Source organism: Ursus americanus, chromosome 25, assembly GCF_024610735.1.
Source record: "Ursus americanus isolate L20-20 chromosome 25, mUrsAme1.1.p, whole genome shotgun sequence".
In the NCBI taxonomy this organism is placed as follows: Eukaryota; Metazoa; Chordata; class Mammalia; order Carnivora; family Ursidae; genus Ursus; species Ursus americanus.
This window is the reverse complement of record NC_142151.1, coordinates 8,133,199-8,158,379: the sequence shown is the minus strand read 5'-3', so window position 1 is coordinate 8,158,379 and position 25,181 is coordinate 8,133,199. Positions and strand designations below refer to the sequence as shown.

Here is a 25,181-nt window from a genome sequence, read left to right as displayed (position 1 = left end):
TCATGGAGCCACATTCAGGAAGACACAAGCCAGTGCCCTGCGGGGCCTGGGCTGCATGGCCGCCGTCCTCACCCAGGGCCGTCTCGTTCCTGCAGGGCCCGTGGGAGCAGTGCCAGCTTCTGAAGAGCGCCTCGGTGTTTGCCCGCTGCCACCCTCTGGTGGACCCTGAGCCTTTCGTGGCCCTGTGTGAAAGGACGCTGTGCACGTGTGCCCTGGGGCAGAGGTGCCCTTGTGCGGTCCTCCTGGAGTATGCCCGGGCCTGTGCCCAGCAGGGCATGGTCTTGTACGGCTGGACCGACCACAGCACCTGCCGTAAGTCCACGGCCAGCCTTTCCGCTGGGGATGAGTGCTGTCCTTCCTGGGGTGTCACTAGGGAAGCCCTCAGGCCATGTCATGCGCTTGGGCCACCTGATCACAGACGGCTGGCCCACAGGGGGCGTCCCTTCCCTTAAAGGCCTTCTGGCGCCTGTCGGGCCCCCCCCCCCCCCCCCCCCCCCCGCGCGGCCGTTCTAGGCCATGCCTCCCTCAGTGCCCCAGGACTCCCTCGGGCAATCTACTCCCTGGCCTCAGAGAACGTTCCCAGCCTCTGACAGGAATCCCAGCTGTCCTGATTTCAGCTCAGGCTTCGCCGCCTGCCTGTCTGCATTGATGAGGAGTGGGGAGTCATCCAGACTGTCCGTGGCGGCAGCAGCGGCATGATCTTGCAGAGCTGGGCAGGCTCTCCATAAGCCCTTCCCTTTCATGAACCCAGCCTTTTCTCCTCCTGGCGCGGGCCTCACCTTTCCCTCCACCTCGCCTCGAGACGCCCGTGGTTTGGATCTCCCAGTCTCACTGGGTCCCTGCTCACAGTCATTGTCACCATCCCCAAATTACCATAATTAAGTAGGAGCTTCTGTGGTTCCCTTGCAAGAAGCCTCCTCTCTCCCCAGACTTTCCACCACGGATCAAAAGCCATGCAGATGGACCGTCTGCCATAATTACACAGGCCATCCTGGCTGATGGAGACAGAACAGCGGGCCAAATATTTACAGCGCACACACGTTTTTCAGTGTGTGTTTTTTCCGCTTATAAATTAGAGCTTTTATCACTGCTGTGGAGGTGTGAGAAGGTGGCTATTAGCAGCCGGTTTCTCCGCTGTAAGGTGGAGTGGCTGTTATTTTAGGTCTTTGAAGATAAGGCTGGGGGGAAGATGCCTCTTGGAGGAGAAGGGGTTCAGAGCAATTGTTTTGTGTTGCGAAGCCCAGGAAAGGTCACTGGTATGTTCCGGTTCTTCAGCTGCTCTAAGCATCAGCCAGCCACAGGGTTGAGAAACAAAGGAGGGGAGCCAGTCCTTGTCCAGGAGGAGCTGGGTCCACAGGGGAGGACAGATGCTTAGGTGATAAAGGCTCTGAAGATAGTCCTGCAGCACAGTGGAAAATAAATATGGAGCATGTCACCCACGTGGGGAAAGTAGGTTTGGATGGTGTGTACCCCGTGCTGGGCAGGGCTTTCCATTGGGGCCAGTTTCATGAGGCAGAGGAGCCCTCAGAGGAGGGATGTGAGGGAGGTCGCCACTTACCCTTGCTTGGCCCCAGGAGGGCATTTATTTTTAATCTAGAGGGCTTTGGTATTACCTTGAGAGGGTGAAAGGGGCAGAGCATAGGGGGACAAAAAAAACACACCAAGCTGTTCATGGAGAAACAGATGACCAAGGGGAAGGGGTGGTGGTCCCAGGTGACCCTGCTGAGACTTAGCCAGGCCCTACAAGATAGAAGATGTTCCTTTGCGGGGGGGGGGGGGTTGGCAGGGTGGTCTTGGAGGGCGCATGGGCCATTGGGGTGCAGCTGGCCCCCAGGGCCCTAAGGACAGAGGGGAGCAGACAAGAGAGCACAGAGACTCTGAGGACGGCGTAGCTTAGGAGGCGCTCTCTGGGAGGGAGCTGCTCCGGGGAGACTTTTGGGTTTTCTGTTTCAGGACCGGCATGCCCGGCTGGCATGGAGTACAAGGAGTGCGTGTCCCCTTGCACCAGAACTTGCCAGAGCCTGCAGGTCCAAGCAGTGTGTCAGGAGCAATGCGTGGATGGCTGCAGCTGCCCTGGTAATAAACTTCTCACTTTATTCGCAAATCCCAGACCTTGCCAGTGCCCTTGGCTTGGGGAAGCCAGATGAAGGCCACTTGTGTTTGTCGCCCGTTGCTGAAATCAGAAGCCTTTTATTTATTTTTAAAAAGTCTTTGTACAGAGGGATCAGGATTGAGCCGGGGGTTATTTTTAATTTCTGTTTTCCTGTTGTACTGTATCCGTGAAAGCGCGTGTGTCTCGGAAACAGAAGGACGGTCTGGTCTCCGACAGTGACTTTGTTTGGGGAGCACGTGGCCCGATCTGAGCGGCACTTTTGTTTTCTCAGTTGAGTGTCAGGGAACGGTCTGGGCGAAAGATACTTTAGAACATCTCCTGGGTTTACCATGTGAGCTCAGCCGAGAAAGAGCTTTGCACTAGAAAGTGTTTCTCAGGAGAGGCCTTGTGAGTTTGGTGACAAACGCTGTTTAGTTACTGAGAGTGAGGCCCGTGTGTTCTGAGTACTGACTTCCCCGCTGGACGACCTTGAACAAAACTCTTGCCTCCTTTCTTCATCTGTGCAACGGGGATTAAAATTGCCCTCTCTTTCAGTGCATTAAGGTGACAGTAAGGGTCATACCAGTTCTTGGAGCTTCCTGGGAGACCCTCTCAGCCTAGACTCATGCCTTCCTCACTGGCGGACCTTGAGCAAAGCTCTTTCCCCCATTTCTTTGCCAGTAGAGAGAGACTAATAATCCCCCTCCCCCGTATGGCTCTAACGGGAAAGAGCAACATCACGGAGCAGGTTCCTTGAGCTTCCTGAAGAAGCCCTCAGCTGTGGTCACCCCAGGGATTCTGCAGCTGCGAGATGAGTAATGGTGATAAGCTGAGTCTTTGCCTTGATGCCCTTGAACACAGAAGGACAGCTCCTGGATGAAGGCCGCTGTGTGGGGAGCGCTGACTGTTCCTGTGTGCACGCCGGGCAGCGGTACCCTCCGGGCGCCTCCCTCTCGCGGGACTGCAATACCTGGTACCTGGGGCTGCGCCGTGGGGCCTGGGAGGGTGGCCCAGGGCAGTGGGCGGCAGGAGAGGCTGTGGCAGGTGCCACCGGATCTGGGTGGGCAGAGGGAGAAGAGGTTGAGATGTGGGGTGGTTTGGGGAAGTGGGGGAAGTCAGGAAGGAGGAGCAAGGATGGGCCTAGAGGAGGGGGTCGGGGAGGAAAGGACGTTTGACATCCAAACATCGTCTCTACCTTTCCCCCCAAACCCTGCTGTAATTAATGACTCTCTCTGAAGAAGGGCTACGTGACAGTCACCACGCCACAGGCGCTTCTGTCCTTGAGGACATAAGGCCTCTTCCATCTCCAGGCCTCCTCCCTTTGCTGTCTTTCCCTGCTCAGCTGACTTCCAGGACCCCCATGGGCTGCCCGGCATGGGTCTGGGTGGCACCCCTCTCTGCAGCCCTTCTGTCCTCTCTTCTCCCAGCTGTGGGCAAGGGGCAGCTGGGGGCGAGTAGGAACTTCATTGCTCAGTGGCTGGGTGGATTTTCAGGGACGTCGGGTCCCTTAGGTTTTCTTCTTCTCTCTCTCCATCAGGATTTCTCCCCCTTGGCCGTATCTCCAAGATGCCTCCCTCTGTGGTCACAGCCCTGTGCCGTTCACCTTCAGTCTCATAAAGACCCCCGCCACCCCCAGCACCAGCTCCCTTCTTTTCCCAGATCCCTCCCTTTGGGGGCTGTGGTGTCTGTGATGAGCTCTAGGTCTGTTCATGGGCCCTCGTGTTTACACAACTAGCCATAACCTGTGCTTCTCTCCCCAACAGCATTTGCCGGAATAGCCTGTGGATCTGCAGCAATGAAGAATGCCCAGGTAGGCACCTTTCCGCTCACCCCCCCCCCCTTCTCTGGAAGGAATGGTATGTCGTTCTTGCTACATAGGGAGGGCCACATCTCCAGGCAGGGAGAAGGCGGCCTCTGCACCGGCTAGCCCTCTGACCACAAGTCTGGTTTGGGATCCCAGCTGTGCTGACCCACTCAGGGGCCAGCAGAGGGACACCCTGCGTAGCTGAAAGCTGAGAATGCACCTGGACTAAGGTTTTATTGTCCTTTTCTTCTCACCTGTTTGCTCAGAGGATTATGGTTCGATGAGCTCTAAGAACTGTAGGGTCACAGTGGGCTAAACAAAGACGATGCAAATTCTTTGGAAATTGAGAGGACGAAGGGCCCAGTAATTCTTCAAAATTCAAAGTGAGAAGTTTCTGAAATGCCAGATAGGAAGACCTTAGAATGGCCCAGGAACTAGGAAAGTCAGACCACCAGATGGTTTCTTCTACCCCGCCCCCTCCCTGGAAAACCTCTTTTGGAAAAGTTGCTTCATAATCATCTCTGCCCTTTACTGGCCCCAACTCTATTCTGTTTGCTGCAAACTTTGCCTGCAGAGTTCCCTTCTGCCTCACCCCCAGTAACCCTGGCTCTTCTCCTGATAATTTTCCCCTTTGTGGTCACTCACGTGGTGTTTGCTACGTGTTGGGCTCTGGGCTGAGCCTTTTACATGCGAGCCTGTGAGGCAGGTATGGTTTACTCTAGGTTCACAAAAGAGGAGGTGGAGCTGGAGAGATTACATAACTTGCTCAACCTCACACAGCTGCTAAGAGACAATGACACGACTCAAACTCAAAGCTACCTGATTGCTGCTTTTGACCTTCTGTTTACTCTCTTTCATGGTCCTCCATCTATTCCATTGCAGGAAGGTCTTTGCCATCCTTTGCTGGCTCAGGAGAGGCCCCTCATTTAGTTAAAGACCAGCTCAGCCCCAGCTCGTATGCCGGACACTACTTTCTGGGTTCCCATGGTTTGTAGAGCGTGGTAAAAAACTGCAAGGCAAGTAGCCAGATAGGCTCCCCTCCCTTTGGCCCTAAGAAACCATGTTGGCTTTGGTGGGCTGACCGGGTTTGAACTTGGATACTGGGGTCATATTTGGGGCCTGTTGGCCGTAGGGTCACTTGGGACCTTACCCAATGCCCACCACACTGGGAAAATTCTGGAACTAGTGGGCACTAGGGCTAGGTCAATTAGTCTGGCTCAGGGATGGCCGACCAGCCAGTTTATCTTCTGTGCAATATTTAAAGGAAGCGTGAAGGGGCGCCTGGGTAGCGCAGTCGTTAAAGCGTCTGCCTTCGGCTCAGGGCGTGATCCCGGTGTTCCGGGATCGAGTCCCACATCGGGCTCCTCCGCTAGGAGCCTGCTTCTTCCTCTCTCACTCGCCTGCTGTGTTCCCTCTCTCGCTGGCTGTCTCTCTGTCACATAAATAAATAAAATCTTTAAAAAAAAAATAAAGGAAGCGTGAAGGACAAAAGATTATTCTTGCAAGGGATATCAATGCTCCAATTTAACATCATCATACCCTGTGAAAGACCTAAGGGGCCCACTGAAAGACATGAGGTTGCTGCAGATGACTTGCAAAAACAGTTAATATCTAAATAGTAAGCATGCATTATATAAGATCTATGAGCCACAATGGACAGAATTAGGAATTCGTTTACTGCATTTTGTTAGATTGGCCACCAGATTAGGAATTTTTTAAAAGGATTTATTTATTTGAGAGGGAGAGAGAGAGATAGCAGGAAAGGGCAGAGGGAGAGGGAGAGAGAGAATCTCAAGCAGACTCCCCACCAAGCACAGAGCCCTGTGCAGGGCTCAGTCCCATGAGATCATGACCTGAACCAAAATCACGAGTCCAACGCTCAACCAACCAAGGTACCCAGGTACCCCCAGATTAGGAATTCTTAATAACTGCTTTCCATAAGGAGCATCTTCTACCCATCTGTCTATCCATCCATTCATCCACCCATCCATCTACCCATCCATCTGTCCACCCGTCCATCCATGCAAATATCCATCTGTCCATCCATTCAACCATCCATTGCTCCATCCTTCCTTCCATCCATCCATCCATCCATCCAACCGTCCAGCAATGATCTGAACACTCACTATGCACACGATGGAATGCTTGGTTTGGGGCAGAAAATACAATATCCTGGTATTCAGTTCAAAATTTAGACAATAGTTTTGCTGAGGATGTAAGCAATTTTCTTGATGTCTTGATGGAAAGATAACCAGTTCCAACTCTGCAGTCTACTGACTGGTTTGATATTTTGTTGACATAATCACTAAACTCTTACTTTGTATATTCAAAGCCTCAGCTCTGACCCTCTTTTTCTAGTTCTGGAGTTTAGTTGGATCTCCCACTCCACTTCTACCTGTAGCACGCAGGTGTATTTCCATACCTTGCCATGAGTCAGCTGGCAGTGGAGCTGTCTTATGCCCCCGGTGTGACCATTGCTGATAAAACTTCTGATGGGAAGGTTCTGGAAGGGGATATGCTTAACTCTGCTAGCATAGCAAAGAGCAGACTATGACTTCTCCACAGCCCCTGGAAGAGCTGACATAGTGAATTTTAGAAATAGAGAGCTGGGTTTTGATTCTTTGGGATAAGATGAGAGTGTATTAGTTGTCTATTGTTGTGTAACAAATTACCCCAATCTTAGCAAACAACAAACATTTATTATCTTAGAGTTTCTGTGTGTCAGGAGTCTGGGTGTGGCTGAGTCTGGCCCGTGATTTCTCATGAAGTTGCCGTCAAGTTGCTGACTTGGGCTGTGGTCTTATCTGAAGGCTCCTTTGGGACTTTGAAGCTTAATCATGTGATGGTTGGCAGGCCTTAGTCCCTCAGCATGTGGAACTCTCGTGAGGGAATGCCTTGTGACATGATGGCTGGCTTTTTCTAGGGTGAGAGACCTCAGAGAGAGTGAGGGAGAGAGGCCAGGACAGAAGCCATGGTCTTTTAAAAACCCAATCTCCAAAGTGACATCCTTCCCTTCTGCTGCATTATATTTACTAGAAACAAGTCAACATGTCTAGTCTACACTCAAGGTGAGGGGATCACAGAAAGACATGAATACAGGAGGTGGGACCATGGGGGGAGCTGCCTGGCACAGGGGGTGTTGTGTATGGGAGTGGGAGGGAGAAGAAATTGCCCGGGAGAACATCAGTCTATATGTGGAGAGGCTGGAGCCTAAATGCTCCTTTAGGCCTTCATTGCTCACTGTGCCCCTCTGTTCTTGTTAGGAGTTAGGGCAGCTCCAGGCAAAGCTGTGGTTTCCCCAGATTTCCCTTTCTGTAGCCCCAAGCTTCTCTTCCCTCTCGTCCTCTTCCTTTTCTCTGCAACATATGCTGCCCAGAAAAGTTTTGCTAATTTGGTTCCCATTGAACCATAAATGTTTGGTCAGGGTCAATGAGGAAGGAGCATGCCTATTAACAGGGACTATTCCTCAAATAAACAAAGCTCTGGTTAGAATTTCAAACTCCTGATGGTAGAGTATGGAAGGTTCTCTTCTGCAGCTGGGAAAGTGTGAGTGGAGGGCTTCTCACTTGCCCATCCTATGCCCATGGGCAGGTAGCATAGCAGGGGGCTGGGGACTGGGCAGTGGGGTGGACTCGGGCAGCCTGGCTGGAATTCCAGTCCCCCCAGTTTTCTGCTGGGTGACTCTGGCAAACTACCTGATCGTTTGCAGCCTCAGTGTCCTAATCTGTCACACAGGGATGATAATAGTAGCTTCATCCAGCAGAAGCTGTTACACACAGCAAGCACTCAATAAACGTTAGCCCTATTCATCCCCACAGCCTCGGCTCCCTCGTTAAGCAGGATCAGAGAAGGACTGAGACAGAGGCACATGCCCAAAGGAGTGTGGCACGGGGAGGGGTGGTCAGAGGCAGGGTGTGGCTGGGGCCAGGGGGGCAGGAGGGTCAGACAGAGCCCAGGCCTGCCTTGGGCTTGGCTGTGGGGCAGGGGAGGGCCTTGGTGTGACTCCTTACTCATTTGGTTCTGGATAATTTCTCATGCATTCTAACCCAGCCCTGTAATTCAACTTGAGGACTCAAGCTGTCTGTTCTGAAGCCTCTGGGGGGGAAGACAGACTTCCTCGTTGGCTAACAGAGACAGTGATCAGGGCCAATGCCTGTCCAATGAGAGCGTGCATTCCTAGATACCTGGGCTGGCTTGGGGGATCTGAATGCCCAGATTCACGGAAACTCTCCTAGGGCCTGCCCCAGCCAATACTGGGGTTTCTGGAGTCACACCAGGCCTCCTTCAGGACAGGCCAGTGTACCACCTTTAGAAGCCAGGGCTCTTCAATAAATAAATACATCTTTAAAAGCGGGGTGGGGGGGAGGGGGTGGTACCTAGGTGGCTCAGTTGGTTGAGCGTCTGATTCTTGGTTTCAGTTCAGGTTATGATCTCAGGGTTGTTAAGATCCAGCCCCACATTAGGCTCCGTGCTCAACGGGGAGCCTACTTGAGATTGTCTCTCCCTTTCCCTCTGGCCCTCTCCCCACTCTCTTTCAAATAAATAAGTAAATCTTTAAAAGGAAGAAGCAGCAGCCAGGGCTCTTCTCCACTCAGTCTCTGTATCCAGACTCAGTTATACTCAGTCCCTTGGCATGGGCCCATGTGTGCCCAGGCTCAGAATGACTCAGGCTTGGCCCTCACAAAATCAGGCCTATGAGAAACTTCAGGAGCCAACCCATGAGGCAGTGTTGGGTGGTGTCAAGGGCTTCAGGCTCTGAAACCAGACGGAAGGTCCATGTGCAAATCCCTGTCTGAGGACCTTGGGGCCTTGGGCGAGTTTTTCTCTGTGCTTGCCTTTCCTCCTCTGTGAGCTGGGGCTGGTGGCCACCGCCTTGTGGAAGCAGCGAGTGAGATGTACCACGGGGCGCTTGGAAACGCGCCTTGTGCGTTTGATGGGGATGACCTTATGGTGATTTAGAGGCAGGCTTTGTGAAAACTTCCATGGGGGCGTTTGTGTTGCTTTGCAAAAGGCCTGGGAGCTGGCATTTCCATAGGCCGTGTGGCAAAGGATGGAAGCAGATGGGCTGAGCAGAGAAGCCCTCTGAGGACTCACGTACTGCAGACAAAAGGGTTTCTTTTTAGAAGAGGTCATGTGTTTCCATCAGAGGAGAGATTTCTTTCCAGTTTTTCAATGAGGGAAGATCTTTTCTTTTTTTCTTTCTTTCTATTTTTTTTTAAAGATTTTATTTACTTGACAGAGAGAGAGAGCAAGAGAGAGAGCACAAGCAGTGGGGAGGGGCAGAGGGAGAGGGAGAAGCAGACCCCCTGCTGAGCAAGGACCCCCCCCCCCCCAATGTGGGGCTCGATCCTGAGACTCCAGGAATCATGACCTGAGCCGAAGGCAGACACTTAACCAACTGAGCCAGCCAGGCACTCCAACGAGGAAAGATCTTTATTCACGTAGCAGATCTGCTTTAATTCCTGGCTGTTCTACTTTTGAGGCTATTTTAAGAAGCGGCAGTCCTTTATTGATTCACCAGACCGTTATTGCCCACCTTCTCCGTTGGGCGGGGGGCAGCTGCTGGCTGGGATCTGCCTTTGGCCGCTGGACCAGCTAGCTGACCGGGAACATCCTGGCCGTCCTGCTCTGGGCAGAGGATGGGTGACGTGCCCTGTGGCCCGCTGCTCTGGCTAATGCTCCAGCTTCCAGGGCCAACTTCTGGCCCAGCGGCTCCCCCATCCGTGTTGTCAGGTTTCCTGCGCTCACAGCTCCGTCCCTCGGTGGTACCAGCGCGATAAGCTGAATGTCATATTTAGCCTTTCGATTCCTGAGGAACTTCAGAGCACAAGTCAGTGGGGGTCAGGGCAGGAAATCAGATCTGGCGATTAGATTCTAGCTCTGGAAGTTTTGCTTTTGAATGTTTGTGCATTTTCTCGTTGGCCCTTCTTTTCCTAGGCCTTGTCAGAGATAATGCAGGCCCACTTTCCTACTCAGATAAGAGGGCTCCTGAGAAAACAGAGAAAGGTCAGGGGAAGACTTCTCACACATTTTATTGCCATGGGGCCAAGAAGTTTGACACGAAGGGCCGTATCCCTCTGTTTGCAGGATGATGGTGGGTTCTGAGGGATAGCCATTGGAGAAAGGCTTTCCTGGGACACCAGTGGATTTGGAATTTCAGCACGTTTACAATCAGCTGGGATGACCCTTGCCCTGACCTTTACTGCCTGCCGTGAAGTGATCCTTCACTCTTGCTCTTCTTTGGGGGCAATGCCGTGGGATGACCTGAGCTATTCCTACTTACAACACTTCTGACACTGCATGTGTGTGGTTTATCCCCAAGCCAACCAATTCTTCGACTTTCTGGACACCAACTGATGTCCTACAATTCAGTTCTGACACTAATGACTGGAATCATTGCAGACCCTGCAGGTTATGGGCTCAGTCCCACAAGATGCCCCACTTCCCATGCTGATCCCAAGTACTGGGCTCTCAGGGTACCCGCTTCTGTCTGACTTGGCTACAAGCTGGGGGTTCCCACAATGCCTTCCTCAGGTCCAATAGTTTGTTAGAATGGCTCACAAAACTCGGGCATTTTACTTACCATTACTGGTTTATATAAAGGATATTAGAAAGGATACAAATCACAGAGGAGGTGCATGGGGCAAAGACCGGAAGGTTCCTGAGCATGGGAGCTTCTGTCCCCGTGGACTTGGGATTTGCCGCCCTCCTGCATGTGGGTACATTCACCAACCCAGAAGCTTTCCAGATCCTCTCGTGGAGGTTTTATTACGCACGATTGATCGGTAATCCCCAGCCTCTCTCCTGTCCCTGGAGGTTGGAGGGTGGGGCAGAAAGTTCCAACTCTTTCATCTTGCCTGGGTCTTTCTGGGGACCAGACCCCATCCTGAAGCTATCTAGGGGCCCACCAACAGTGGTTTCGTTAGAACAAAAGATGCTCCTATCGCCCAGGATATTCTGAGGGTTTTAGGAGCTCTGTGTCAGGAACCAGGGATAAAGACCAAATATGTATTTCTTACTATCACAGAGGGTGATGCTGATCATGATCTGGGGCCTCCCTAATTTCTCATAATTTCTTCCGGGCGGAATGTGCCTTCCTGGCCCATACCGTTTTGGGAGGGGTCAGCCGCCCCGGGGCCCAGTCAGAGGACACTCACAGTGACCTGAGGCTACTCTCCCCTACCCCTGCCTTCCAACACAGACCAAAGGCTGGGCCACACCTGAATCCAAAGCTATGCCTGCCGTGCCCTTCAGTGCAAGCGTGGGCCTGAGGCGGCTGGCGACGGGCGCCTGTGGAGCTTGTCCACGTGGGCGGCTGGACTCTCCCTACGGCCCCCGACTGTGTGACAGAGCCCAGCATCAGCCCCTGGGGGTGGGCTGACGTGCGACTGGCTCTAAGACCCTCTTGGGGGAACTTCAGGTTTCGATGGGATTAGTGCTCTGGAGAGAAAGTGTCTGCAGTTTGGAGGTCAAGGGTGACTGGGTGGGAAGGAGGGTCCCCTACTTTATGGAATGGCCATGGTGTGTGTCTGTATTTCTTTTTCTACAGAGTAGAAGGCACAGATGAGAGGAAATACATAGAAGGAGATTGGGAAGGGATCAAGATGCCTGATTCAGTTTCAATGAGCCCATTGTGGGCCCTGGGGACGGGATTGCCCTGAGCTGGGGGTGGGGGTGCGTAGGGAATCACTGGAGACCTTGGCAGAGGTCCCCCCTGCATGGACACTCTCTGGGGTGTATGACTTCTGGTGTGAGGTGCATTGGGCCAGCCGCATGGCTGGGATATGGTCTGGGGGAAGATGGAACAGGGCTCAGGTGGAGGGTGAGCTGAGGCTCTGCGTGGCGTGGTGACGGAGGGGAGTCCTCGGACCCACCCACAGATGTGTCAGCCTGAGCTAGGGAGCTGGCTGGGGCGGTGATGAGATCACGGGCAGATGGCCTCCTGGCCCCCCATTGGCCCCAACTGAAGTCACAACATGGACTTGCCCATGAGGAGGCCTTAGAGCCGCCCCTCGGCTGAGGGGTGAGGATGGCACCCTGGCCTCTGCCCTGCTGAGCCTGGGAATTATCGCCCCACCCCTCCTCTGTCCTCTGTCTGGGCTGGCCTTTCTGCCTGCTTGCCTCAGGGGGCTCTCCTGGGTGGGGCTGTGCCCTGAAATCCCCCACAACACCAGTACAGAGCAAGGCCTGTCCCTGGACCAAGTGGCGCCTGACCCTAGGAGAGCCAGGGCTTGTGGGGTGGCTGTGGGGAAGGACGGGGAGACGCAGTGAACAGAGAGCTCGAGCTGCCGGCTCCGGGCCGGGCTCCGCCACTGACGGGCGTGGCTCTGTCACTGCCCTTGGTTGTCCCTTCCATAAAGTGAGGCATTGAACTGAAGATCCAGCTCTGACCTCTCACTGGTTTGAGGACTGGGACCTGAGTTCGAGTCCTCCCATAGGACTCGTTCTCAGACCGGTGTGGGGAAAGAACATCTGCGGAGCTCCATGAGAGCGGCCCGGTTTGCTCATGCAGGCCTCCTTTGCCCCACCAGGGGCTTCCCCTCTTCCTGTTCTCACCGCCTCCCTCCTGTCCCTCCAGGGGAGTGTCTCGTCACAGGACAATCCCACTTCAAGAGCTTTGACAACAGGTACTTCACCTTCAGTGGGGTCTGCCAGTACCTGCTGGCCCAGGACTGCCAGGACCACACCTTCTCTGTTGTCATCGAGACCGTGCAGGTGAGCTGGCCTGCTGCCTGTCAGGAGGCCGTGATGGGGTGGGCCAGGGTGGTCCCATCTCCTTTGTGAGCTGCTGTGGTACACGCTATCCCTCTCTTCTCCAGAGACTGGAGCAAGGAGGGGAAATCTGGAGGGCACATGGCTCCCCCTGAGGACTGAAGTCCTAGGTTTGCTTTGGAACCATAGGGCCAAGCATCAGGAATACAGCCAGAGGCTATTCTTTATAAAGTTCTTTATAAAGACCAGACCTGGATGGGAAAGGATGTGGGGAACTGTGGGGAGTTGGGCAGTGGTGAGCGCTGGGCTCAGGGCCTTGTCCCGGCACACCTCCAGGGGGCCTACGCACAGAGACCATTCTGTGAGAATGGAATTGTTTCTCCTCAGAAGGCCAGAGGTTGCCTGGGGTTGTGCTCTTTCCCTGAGTAAATGGGTCCCAGGCTGGGGTGCCAGGCAGGGGGTTTGTGCGACGTCACTCTGTGTGGCCCTCTTGGCAGTGCGCCGATGACCCTGATGCTGTCTGCACCCGCTCAGTCACTGTCCGCCTGCCGGGATTGCACAACAGCCTCGTGAAGCTGAAGCACGGGGGAGGCGTGTCCATGGATGGGCAGGATGTCCAGATCCCTCTCCTGCAAGGTATGTTCTGTCCTCCACCACCAGGCCTGGGGCTGGCCCCGCCCACTCCACAGCACCTCCTCGGCTCAGCCATGCTCACTGCCCACCTCTTTTGTGAGGAGAGCTATCTCTGGAGGGGTGGGTATCCTCAGCATGCGTCCTTGCAAGAAAGGAAGGCTTCCTGGAGGAGGAGGGGGAGGAGGCCTGGAGGAAGCTGTCTGGAGACCAGGGAGCTGCTCCAGGCCAGGGAGAGAGCATAGAGAAGGAACGGGGACCAAGAAGATTTTCACTTGGCTTAAGCCAAAGGGGTGAGTTGAGGGTTGGGCACAGTTCTGGTTCTGCTTTGAGGTGGGAAAGGAGTGGAGAAATTCAGGAGTGGCTGGTGATGGGTCAGACCAGAGGATGTCATAGGGCAAAGCCAGGCGACCCTGTGACCCGTGGGAAAAACCGACCTATCCAGTGACTTTGCCAGGTGGCACCACACCCTTTTGGAGGCATCATCGCCACCCTCACCCTCCCTCTTCTTGTGCCTGACTTCCGTGTACCCTGCGGCCCATTATCCCGGCATTGCGCACAGCGTGTCCACGTGTGTTTAATGCTGTGTCTCCCTGTGAGATCCCTTCCTCGTCTCCAGGGAGAACTGCTGAATGCAGCTCTGCACGCAGCGTCGCGCAGCCTAGAAGTGGTGTGCAAGGGCAGAAGCGCCTGGGGGACGGCTCAGGGCTCAGGGATTCAGTGGGAGGCAGAGCCCCCGCAGCCGCCGATGCAGGGGCCTCTGCCGCCCTCTTGTGGCAATAGAGTGAATGGCCGGCTACAGCTGGGATACTGGGGCACCTTTCTTTGGAACCTTTTTTGTACTATGCCCATCCCACTTATCCTTCCTCCTGAGACCTCCTTCAATCTCATGGATATCCCCATCTGTCCCCAACTCCTTGATGTCATTGTTGCAGTCCTTTGTGAGATACTCCGTCTCTCTCCACTGTACATCTGCCTCTCACCACCCTGCCCTCTCCTCATTTCTGCCTAAATCCTATCCCTGCTCCATTCCAGGTGACTTCCGCATCCAGCACACTGTGATGGCCTCCGTGCGCCTCAGCTATGGGGAGGACCTGCAGATGGACTGGGATGGCCGTGGGAGGCTGCTGGTGATGGTAGGTGCCCTCCCAGACACTGCCGCCTTGCAGCCTGGACCTTACAAAGTGTCTCTTGTACTCCGGCAGAGTGGTTTTCTGTGGTGGGAGAAGAATTCCTCTCTGCCCAGCCCCTACGCCCCCGGAGGGAGGAACAGGCCTCTCTTGTTTATGAGAGACTGATGTTTGTTGTCTGGACGCCCCTCGTTTGCCCTGGGGCTTCTCACTTCTGGGGCTCTGGCACCCCAGGGGCCCCCAGACTAGGTGGGCTCCCGAGGGGCTAGGAGATAGCATTTTGCAGCCCAGCTTCCTGGCTGGGGGCATCTCCTGGGGAGTGCCCACAGTGGGCAGCAAGGGAAGAGCCAGTCTGGAAGTGGCAGCTGAGACCCTGTGTGGTGCACCCCGGGGGTGCAGACCCTCCTGTCCCTGAAGGGTTGCACTAGGAACCACCAGATCTCTCGCCCCTTCCCTGGGCCTCTGCAGTCTGGGGTCCACTTCCCCTTGGTTTCTGTGGCCCCAGAGGCACATTTGGGTAGCAATCCATATATGTCACAGGGCATCCTTATACCTTGTTTCCTACGGAAATTTCCCAGAGCAGGTGGGCAGTGTGGTTTTCACTGCTGTTTTTATGAATGAAGCGACTCAGGTTTAGGTGAGCAGGGCGAGGTGCCCAGCACCGCACACTTGGTTGGTGGCAGAGCCGGTCAGTCCTCTGGGCAGTGTCTTTCCTGCCGGACCAGTGCTTCTCATTGTTTGGTCTTCAGAGGCCTTAGTACTTTTACAAATTACTGAAGACCCCAAGATCTTTTACGAAGGTTGTATCTGTCAATATTTACCACATTAGAAATTAAATCAGAGACTTAAAATATGTATTTACGAATTCACCTAAAAATAACAATAATCATATATTGCACACCTGACACCAGTATAATAATGTATGTTAAGGACACTTCAATAAAAAAAACCCAAACAAAAAATAACAATAATAAACCCACTCCGTGTTAATATAAACAATATTTTTTTGAAAAATAATCATGTTTTCCAAAACAAAAATAAGTAGTGAGAAGAATACCATTGTTTTACATTTCTGCCAATTTCTTTAATGGCTGGCTTAATAGAAGACAGCTGGAGTCTTACATCTACTTCTGCATTCAATCTTTTGCAACATTATGTGTCATGTAGCCTCTGGAAAATTCCACTGCACGCTTGTAAGAGAATGAGAGGGAAAAAGCCAAGTAACATCCTTGTATGATTAGGAAAATAGTTTTGGCCTTGTGGACACCTTGAAATGGCTGCGGGGATCCCTCACTGCCCACCCCAACGCATCTCCAGGACCACACTCAGAGAACTGTTGCCCTAGATCATTCCTCGGATCCCTGGAGAGTCTCCTCTGATGCCCCAGGGCCCTGTGTGCCATAGGCCCTTGGTATAATCCTATCATGGGCATCTGGGCATTCCTGATGATATCTTGGTTTCCTCTGTCCTCATGACACCGTATTCTTTCCCTCGTCTTAAAGTCCTGGAGAAAGTTCCATATTAGTGAATTTCTTTTCTTTCCTAAAAAAGTAAGCCTTATGACCACAGATCATAGAGCAGGAAGATCCTGGAGAGCATCTTGTCAGCCTGTCATTTGCAATTAGAAATAAAATCCCTTTCTGGAGCCAGAAAGAACTCACCCTGGGTCTCGTGGTCATTTGGTTACAAATTGAGGACCAGAGAACTCAGGTCTCCTGACCCCTCACCTCCTGTGCCCTGGTCTTCAGGGAGGGTGCCCCACCCCCGCCATCAGCCATCCCACCTTCTCCGTAACCCCCCACATCCCAGAAAGATAGACTGAACCTACCCTTGAGTCAAGCCAAGGGGACTGAGGGGAAGGAGGAAGCTATTGTCTTAGTGGGGGATGGTGTGACAGGAGGCCCTGGGGGTGACCAGGGGGACTTTGGGGGGCTTGAGGGCACTCACAGTCTAGGAATGAAGAGGGAGGAGAGGGTGCTGAGGCACGGGTGAGGGGAGTGAAGACATCACCCATTTCACTGCTGAGCTCGGGCCTGGGGTTGACCACCGGCATTACGTTTCAGCCTGTGTCCTCAGGAGAACCTCACTCATTCATGAACTCAGTCATTTGTTCAGTCACTGACTCAACACACATCTAGTGAGTGTGCACAGGAGAGGCCGAGGCTGCAACAGTGAAACAAAACAGACAAGAATCCCTGCCCCGCTCAGTTTATGTTCCACTCGGGGGGACAGACAAGTAAACCAAACCAAGCAGTAAATTATATCATATATTAGAAGGTGATAAATCCTGAGGAGATAAATAAAGCAGCAAGAGGGACAAGAAGTGTCGGGGTCAGAGGATTTACATTTTAAAAAGGGAGGGTAGGGCAGGCCTGGGTGCCAGCGTGGCAACACTTGAAATTTGTAAAGCAAACAAGGAAACATCACTCTATTCTCTTTCTTTTAATGGTATTTCCTTGGGTACTTTTTATTTGGGTCCGGAACCTTCCACTAGATTGTTCATCCTGCATCCTGTGAAGTCATAGCTGGAGGCTGGAAGGGGCTTCTAGAGGTGACCATACGGGGCCCAGTCCTACCACGTGCTGGTTTCAACCCAGGACGGCCGCCCAGCCATGTTAATTACATGCAGAGCGGGAGTCAGGACTCTGGGGTCCCAGCCCCGGCTCCATCTTTGGATCAGGGCCCTCTTAATAGAAGCCGGCGGATGCTCCTAGTTGTAACCTGTGAAAGGCAAGTTTGACTCCCCAAGGTGTCCACGAGTGTGCACTTTGGGTTCAGAAGGATGGAGAATAAACCATTTGCTGGTGGCCTGGAGTTTCGCTCCCAGAACGGTCCTGGTCACCCACAGTAGACTGCCCCAGAGTCCCTGCTGACCCTAGCCCCTCTGATCACACCCCCTAGAGTCCTCCTTGGCTCATGGTCTTTTCTCACCCATGACACCCAGTGGCTGAGTAGAATCCAGATGGGGAAGTGTTGTTCTTTGTCACCAAATGTGAGCTCTGAGACTACTTGGACCACAAGGGACCTGCCTCACCCATATGAGTGACTGATGAAAGTGATCAGTAAAGGGGTGTTGACTTTGCACTTGATTCTCCTGGGTGGCGGGGCCCCTTGGCTCCAGCATCTCCTCTGACAGTCGAGGATGGGGCAGAGCATGCTGGACGGAGGCTCCACCTGGCTGCCGGTCCCAGCTCCGCCACCACCTCCGTGACCTGAGGCCAGTCACTTTCCCTCTCTGGGACTCAGTGTCTCCATCTTTAAATGGCTAGATGATCTCTAAAATCCCCTCTGTCTGCTCTCTGACTCCAACGATTTAAGAGCGGGATGTTGCTGGTGGTAAGCTTACACCGCATTTAGCCACCCCCCCTCCCGCCGCCAGCCTTGGGCTTTCGCGGCAGTTTATTAAATTCGTATTTATTTTTCACCCGGAGAGCGTTTTTTTATGAAAACCATCTCATTAGCGACAGGAGGCTGTGGCTGCTTTGGCGGCCGCAGCTCCAAGGTGGTCTGGATCTCCCCGCAGCTGTCCCCAGTCTACGCCGGGAAGACGTGCGGCCTGTGCGGGAATTACAACGGCAACAGGGGGGACGACTTCGTCACGCCCGCAGGCCTGGCGGAGCCCCTGGTGGAGGACTTCGGGAACGCCTGGAAACTGCACGGGGACTGTGAAAACCTGCAGAAGCAGCCCAGCGATCCGTGCAGCCTCAACCCACGCCTGAGTATGCAAGCCCGGGGAGGGGATGCAGGGGGGACCTCGCAGAGCCCCGAGGTCCCCCGGCTTCCAGTGCCTTCCATGGCACGGTGCACCCACTTTGGGGGGACGGGGGCACAGGGGCACTTTCCATCAGCATTTGATTATCTGCATCTGGATCGTTTATTCTTCCAAGTCCCTTGACTGCGCCCAACGCCCTCCCTCCGTGGGCCGAACCCTGGGAAAGAAGAGAATAGTCCATGTTTCCTGTCCCTGGACCTTCTCAGTCTGTTGGCGCAGCAGCCACACAGACCCAGAATTAAATTACCGGAAGATAAATGCGCTGGGGTGGCCATTTGCAGATTTATCTGAGGCAATATTTCAGGCCTGCATGAATTTCCCCCCTTACCCAACCCATCATGGAACTGTTTCTCCCTCCTGTCAGTGGGCGTGTGCTCTGGAAATGCAGTTTGTTATGTATTTAAGCCAAACGTAATTAGGAAAGTTTATTGGCTGCATAAGAAAAATCACAGTGATTTCCAGAGGCAAGGGAGGTTGTTTTGCAAGGAATCCTGCCCAGGGAGGAGCCAGTGGGGGGGATTTCGGAGCGGCGGGGCGGGGGTGGGTGGGGTGGGGTGGTTCCTGGCCCTCTGGGGGCGGGGCACCTAAGGTAGGGGCGGGGCACCTTTGGTAGGGGTGGGGCACCGAGGGTAGGGGCAGCGCCCCCACCGACACCTCGCGCCGCTTTCTTCCGCCACAGCCAGGTTTGCAGACGAGGCATGCGCCCTGCTGACGTCCTCCAAGTTCGAGGCCTGCCACCGCGCCGTGGGCCCTCTGCCCTACGTGCAGAACTGCCGCTACGACGTCTGCTCCTGCTCCGACGGCAGAGACTGCCTTTGCAGCGCCGTGGCCAACTACGCCGCAGCCTGTGCCCGGAGAGGCGTGCACATCGGGTGGCGGGAGCCCAGCTTCTGTGGTGGGTGCCCTCCCTGCCCGCCAGCCCCCGCACAGCCCAGCCGAGCCCTCCTCGGGTGCCGTGCGCACGGCTCGTCCTTTTCTAAGTGCTGTCTCTGAATTACTGCATTCAGAATAGGGCCCAAGCCCATTTGGCAAGCCTGGGTTGGGAGAACTCTTCATTTGCAGCCGCTTTCTCCGTCCATCTCCAGCAAGACACAGTGGTGGGGACTGGCTCTCCCACAGGACCGTGTGATTACTCTGGCCTGTTCTCGCAGCGCGAGTTGCATCCCCCTACCTGGAGGTCCCGAACCTTGGAGTCTGTGCCAAGCAGAAATTTCCCGTGGCTGCTGCCACCTAGTGTTTAATACGTGTATGGCCAGGTTGAGGAGTGAATGGGTCCCAGATCCCAGTGGGTCTCTGCACCCCGGAGGGTCTCATGAAGGCAGTGTGTGTGTATGTCTGGCGGGGCGGGGGGCGGGGGAGGAGAATGCACCTACCAATCCTTCGCTTATAACTCCAGGCAAACCATCAGTGGACTCCTGGCCCAAATCTCAGATAAAGTCGTGTAGAGTTGAATGACATCATTGTCCCCAGCTGACTATGGAGTCTCACTCTGCCCCGTTAGATTTCTGCCGCCAGAGCGGGTATCTGCTCCACATTCGAGTCTCTTGAGTGGCTACATTGCTCTCACTTTGTTCTTGGTGGTGGTGCTGCTCTGGGAACATGGGCTGGGTGGCCTAGCGTGGTCAGGCAATGCCAGTGGTGTAGCGCCTGAACCTTCTTCTATTCTGAGGCATAGGTGAGAACTGCCTCCCTACTAGGTGACTATCACACTGAATAAAAGGATAATTAGATTAAGGCAGGGGCAACCAAGGAAGGCTGTCTGGAGGCAGTGTACTTGAACAGGCTTTAAAAAGGCACCATCTTGCCAGAAAAGAGTTGTTCCACGGTGGGACAGTAGTAGTGATGCGTGGAAATGAAGGGGATATTCTGAAAGAATGAGGTGTCATGAATATTCTGATTTTTAGGGTGAAATAGATGTGCCTGGAGACAAATATGTCCATGGTCTTGGCAGAAGCAGGAAAATAGGAGCTATGAGAAACGGTGAAAGTCCTAATATATCATGTATTCAAACAGAAGCTTCAGTAGGGGGCTCTAGAAGTGTCTAGAATTTTCTAGAAGTATTGCGGCCTAATGAGCGCCAACTCATGTTTGGAGTCTAAGCAAGGTCATAAAAAAGAGGAGCAGACGCAGAAGTAAGGACGAAAGGGACCATGTCAACGCAGCATGCAGTTGTGCCTCCCTGACCCTCTGGGCCCAGGAAGCCACAGAGTCATGGCTGGAGGAGCAGAGTCTGAGGTCTTTCCAGAACCGGCCTGTGACTTCCCTGCTCTGTGGCCTTGAACTCTTCATCTTGCCCTCTACACCATAGCTTCCTCATCGGGGTTTGCTGTTTAGAAATTGGGCAAAGTAATGAGGAGTAAATGGCATGCTGTTTGTGAATATAATTTTCTGCCATATTATGGTTTGGTTGTCTACCAACATTAGAAATTCTGTATTATCAGTGTGCTACAGCATCTGAACGAGTTCTTAATTTAGGACATTGTCCCAGATGCTGAGGGTTTACCGACATACTCTGTAATCTCGAAACAGCCACTGTCCTTCACCGCCATTGAGAACAGAACAGAGAGAACAGGCTGACATTTGGTTAGGGAGGCAGAAGATGTGGGGGTTGGGGGTGTGGGAAGGAGTTTTCTGTCTCTATGGGCTTACGTGGAAGTGAACCAGAGAAAAGGCTGGCTGGATGGCCCCAGAGGCCTGAACCTAAGGAGGATGGGCATTTTCCTCCTGAAAAATGAACAGAGCTCCCTAAACCACTAACTCCATCCTTAAGAAGAGCCCATACCAACTGGGGACACTCAGGGAGCAAGGACTGATCACATAGCTACTTTGTGGAGTGTGAGAAGCACACACATTTTTTTTTTCCTTGTAACTTGACGAGAGCATGGGCTCCTTGCAGACAGGGACCAAGTCTTACCATTTCTGCATTCATGAGCCTAGCACAGTGCCTGGTATACAGTGGATACATGGTAAACTTCTGTTAAACTGAGGTGTGTACTGCTTCTTCTGGGGAAGAAGGCCAAAGGAGAAACTTCATATGGCCCTAAGCCAGCTCTAGAGACAGTCTGTCAGAGAAAACAAGCTCTCAGCTCCAGCTGCTCTTTGATGGGTGAAATGTGACCTTATTATCATAGGTTCGATGGATTGAAAGTGAGCCGCATCTTTATGGCCCAACATGCCCCGTCTTAACCCGCCCTGCTCTAAATATTCATCCACTGACCCAGCCTCTCTGCTGGTTCAGGGAAAAATCCATGTCTAACATGGCGACAGAGCCCCCTCCCTTCTCAGCTACCCTCAAACATCGAGCCCTAAGCAGTTGCAGGACGCGGAGGCTGAGGGGCTCCCTAGATGTTCCATTCCCCCGTGTCCAGGGTTCGTGGCCTGGGCTTCCTTTCGCAGCATCTGTGACACGTGCTGCCAGTCGGTTCCTCCTGTAGAAATGGATTCTAACAGAGAGGGGAAGGATTCCAATGGTCTCAGGAAGAGGGTCCTCAGAGTGAGGCTCTCATTTCTTGGACAGCAGCTGATAAGCAGTGGGAATGGGCATTTTCCCACACTCCCCCAGTAAAGAATTTCATCACTGGGGTGCTCCCGGGAGTACATGTGTTGGCCAGAACCCAGGAGTGCCAGGTCTTCTTAGGCCTAGGCCTTTCTCTGGAGGCTCTCCCTTCTGGAACCCGCGGAGCCGGGGCTGCGTCTCCCCAGTCACCATAGTGATACGGTAGCAGTGACCATGTACCACGTGCCGGGCGTGCCTCAGACCTTGTTAGCTCCCTCAGCCTTCACAACAAGCCAGGTGGGTATGAGTCTCTTCCAGCGAGGAAAGTGCTCAAGGTCACGTAGTAACTAATGGTAGGACTTGGGTTCAGACCCAGGAATTCGGGAGACAGGGCTCATCCGTTTCCCCGTGTTGCCACACTTGGCCCCACGTCCTCTTGGCTCTTGGACGCTGTGCTATCTGTCTGTGGGAGGCCAGGGAGAGTGAGGGCAGTGGGGAGGCAGGGCGGCCCGCTTTGCTGGGGCACGTTCAAGAGCGCTCTGCTCTTTGTGGCTGTCCTCCACAGCAGGGCTCCTGAGGGGCAGTTTTCTTTCTAGAACATAATGGGGAGGAGCATGAGCTTTTGGGTCACAGAGAACTGGGTTCAAATCCTGCCTCTGCCTCTGCCTGGAAGGCATGATCTTGACAAGTCACTCAGCTTATGTTGAGTTTTTTTCTCTGTAGGAAGGGAGCCATGAGATCTCGCTCTGGGAGAGGAGTAAAAGGCATAAAAGCTGTGTGAAGAGCAGGGTATACAGTAGGTGCTAAATTAATTATCATCATCTTGGGAGAAATGCCCTTGCTGCCATTCTCAGTTCTTTTTAATATTCACAGTATCAACATTGCCCTGATTTCTACAGGTCGCAGGCTTCAAGGATTCAGAGACCACTAAGGCAGGAGCCCTTGGGTTCAGCAGAGGGGAAACCATGTGTGTCCATTATTATCACAGATATTTGTGAGCTGAAAATGCAGTTTTGCTCAGAGTGGGAAGGAAGGTGGTGACCATATAGTTATAATAGGGGTCCCAGCTGCAAGTGGTGGTGCCCCAAGTCCCAGAACCTCAGTCCTTGGCATCCGTGTGTTTCCATGCTTCCACTGAGGCCCTCCTCCCCCTCCCGTCTCTCCCAGCGCTGAGCTGCCCGCAGGGCCAGGTGTATCTTCAGTGTGGGACCCCCTGCAACATGACCTGCCGCTCCCTTTCTTACCCGGATGAGGACTGCGAAGAGGTCTGCTCGGAAGGCTGCTTCTGCCCCCCAGGGCTGTACCTGGACGAGAGGGGAGAGTGTGTGCCCAAGGCCCAGTGCCCCTGCTACTATGATGGCGAGATCTTTCAGCCCGAAGACATCTTCTCAGACCATCACACCATGTGGTAAGTGCCAGCAGCAGGACTGTGGCCCCTGGGAGTGGCAGAGCTCGGAAGGGAAATGGTCCTCCAGGTCCTTCATTTCATGGATGGGAAACTGAGGCCCAGGAAGGGAAGTAACTTGCCCAGAGTCACACAGCAAGTCAGAAGCAAAGCTGGGACTTCACCCAGCTTGAACGACTTCCTTACCTCGCAGGGACCTAGAACAGGCAGCCAGTAGGACTCCTTCGGCTTCATTGTGACCTTCCATTTGCCTGCACTCGGTCTCAGTTTCCCTTTTTGAGAACAGTAAATGGGAGGGCTCCCTGTCTGCTCCCCTCCAGCCTCCTGGCTGTGTTCTCAGGCAGGGGCCTTTGAGCCGGAGGAACATAGACCGCGACTGCTTTGCCTCACTCGTGCGTTTCATCCTGACCTGCTTCGTGCACTGCGCTGAGAAATAGCTCCCGTCACACGTGCTTCTTGCAGCCCTTTGTCCAGGCCCTCGGTCATGGTCACAGGAGAAATTGGTGACACAGTGTTTGTTGGGCAAATGCCCTTGGCACATGCCCTGCCCTGGGTGTTGGCTTAGAGGCTGATGATCCAGAGGTGAACAAGACACCGTGTGGGCCCCAAGGAAGCCGACAGTCTACCAGGGAGACCAATTAAAATGTCCTGATTCTGGAATACTTCAGTCATAAAAGTAGAGAGAATGGTGTGAGGAGCCCTAAGGCATCCATCCCCAGCTTCAGCAATGATCAGCACTTTGCCAATCTTATTTTATGTAGCCCCACCTCCCCTTTTTGGCTGGAATAAAGAAAATCTCAGTTACGACGTCATTTCATCTGAAAACGTTTCAGTCTGTATTTCTCACAGATAAGCACTTAAAAAAAAACAAACGTAACCGTAATAGCATTATTAAGCTAAACGTTGGCAATAATTCCGGATGACACCTAGTAGTCCATCCATGTTGACTTTTCCCTAACTGTGTCAAAATGTCTTTTTACATATAATTGGTGTGTTCAAATCAAAATTCAAACGAGGTCTGGACGTTGTGTTCGGTGTGAAGTTTTTCTTCCTCCCTTAGATGAATTTGCAGTCCTTCCCAATCTCTTGGGCCCAGAGCAGGTTGTTTATACTTAGAGTACAACAGAGGCTGTCATTGGACTTGGATTGCAGCACAATGTGTGTTTTGTCTCCCCTCTGGGCTGGGACCTCCCCAAGAGGAGAGACCATATCTTAGGCCCCGATCCCCAGCACCTGACACTCTTCTGGCAGAAAATAGGTACAATTAATGTTTCCTGAGATGACAGAACTATATTATGTTTGGTAGACTCGCCATTTCGTAGACATAAAACATCTCTACTCATTCAGAAAAGGGCAGATTGCTTCGAATTGGAGAAGGCTCTGTGTGAGAGGTAGCTTTGGGTTTGAGGAGGAGTCTAGCAGTGGGTGTGGGGTGGGTCTGTGGGATGAGGGCTTTGGGGTGGACCCATGCCCAGGGACTAAAATACACAGAGGGTCCTCACCCATCACCAAGGTAAGTCCTCTGTCAGAGCTTGTGTTGCATGAGGGAAGAGCATCTTGGAGGAATATTGAGGGTCTTTGAAAGGTAGGGTGAGGACTTGAGCAGTAGGCAGTTGAGGACCTCAGAGGTGTTGAACAGAGAGCAATAACATCAAAGCATTCTGGAAGCTGTGTGAAGCATGGAGGCAGGGAGATCAGCTGTGGGAAGAAGTTGACACAATCTGGTCAAAAGGTGCTAAGGTGCTGGGCAAACACCAGTCATGGAAATGGAGCGAGGGGACAGATGCCAGAGACCCTGGAAAGTAAACAGACTGGGGGCATGTGTGGGGGGATGAGGTTTGCTGAAGATGGCCCCGGGGCTCTGAACTGGAATGCCAAGATGACCAGAAGAGAGGACAGGAAGAGCAAGAGGGCTCCTCATTGGTAGACGGAAGATAACGCGTTTGGTCTTAGCCCAGATGACTGAGTTACCAAGAGGGCATGTTGGTGAGTGAATGGAAACAGCCACAGGAATGGTGGGTGTGGGTGGAACTTGAGGCTGGACAAGATTTGTGTGGAGGTAGGGGGCATAGCTGTGGGAATAGCGAGGCTCATGGAGGGCGTGGGCCGAGGAGCAGAGCTCGGGGGGATGTTCAGAGGG

At 53.3% G+C, this 25,181-nt stretch overlaps 1 protein-coding gene across 5 annotated transcripts in view; it reads left to right on the top strand.

The window, feature by feature from the left end:
• VWF (von Willebrand factor) overlaps window positions 1–25,181 on the top strand; it is a 134,846-nt gene that overhangs the window by 32,306 nt on the left and 77,359 nt on the right. For all 5 annotated transcript variants that reach the window (XM_087855562.1, XM_045781154.2, XM_087855563.1 and 2 more), the window contains 10 exons: window positions 96–312; window positions 1,954–2,076; window positions 2,954–3,065; window positions 3,856–3,902; window positions 12,475–12,611; window positions 13,106–13,244; window positions 14,274–14,374; window positions 17,892–18,087; window positions 18,820–19,035; window positions 22,804–23,044. In XM_087855562.1, coding sequence (XP_087711688.1) covers window positions 96–312; window positions 1,954–2,076; window positions 2,954–3,065; window positions 3,856–3,902; window positions 12,475–12,611; window positions 13,106–13,244; window positions 14,274–14,374; window positions 17,892–18,087; window positions 18,820–19,035; window positions 22,804–23,044 — 1,529 coding nt within the window. The remainder of the gene's footprint in view (window positions 1–95; window positions 313–1,953; window positions 2,077–2,953; window positions 3,066–3,855; window positions 3,903–12,474; window positions 12,612–13,105; window positions 13,245–14,273; window positions 14,375–17,891; window positions 18,088–18,819; window positions 19,036–22,803; window positions 23,045–25,181) is intronic.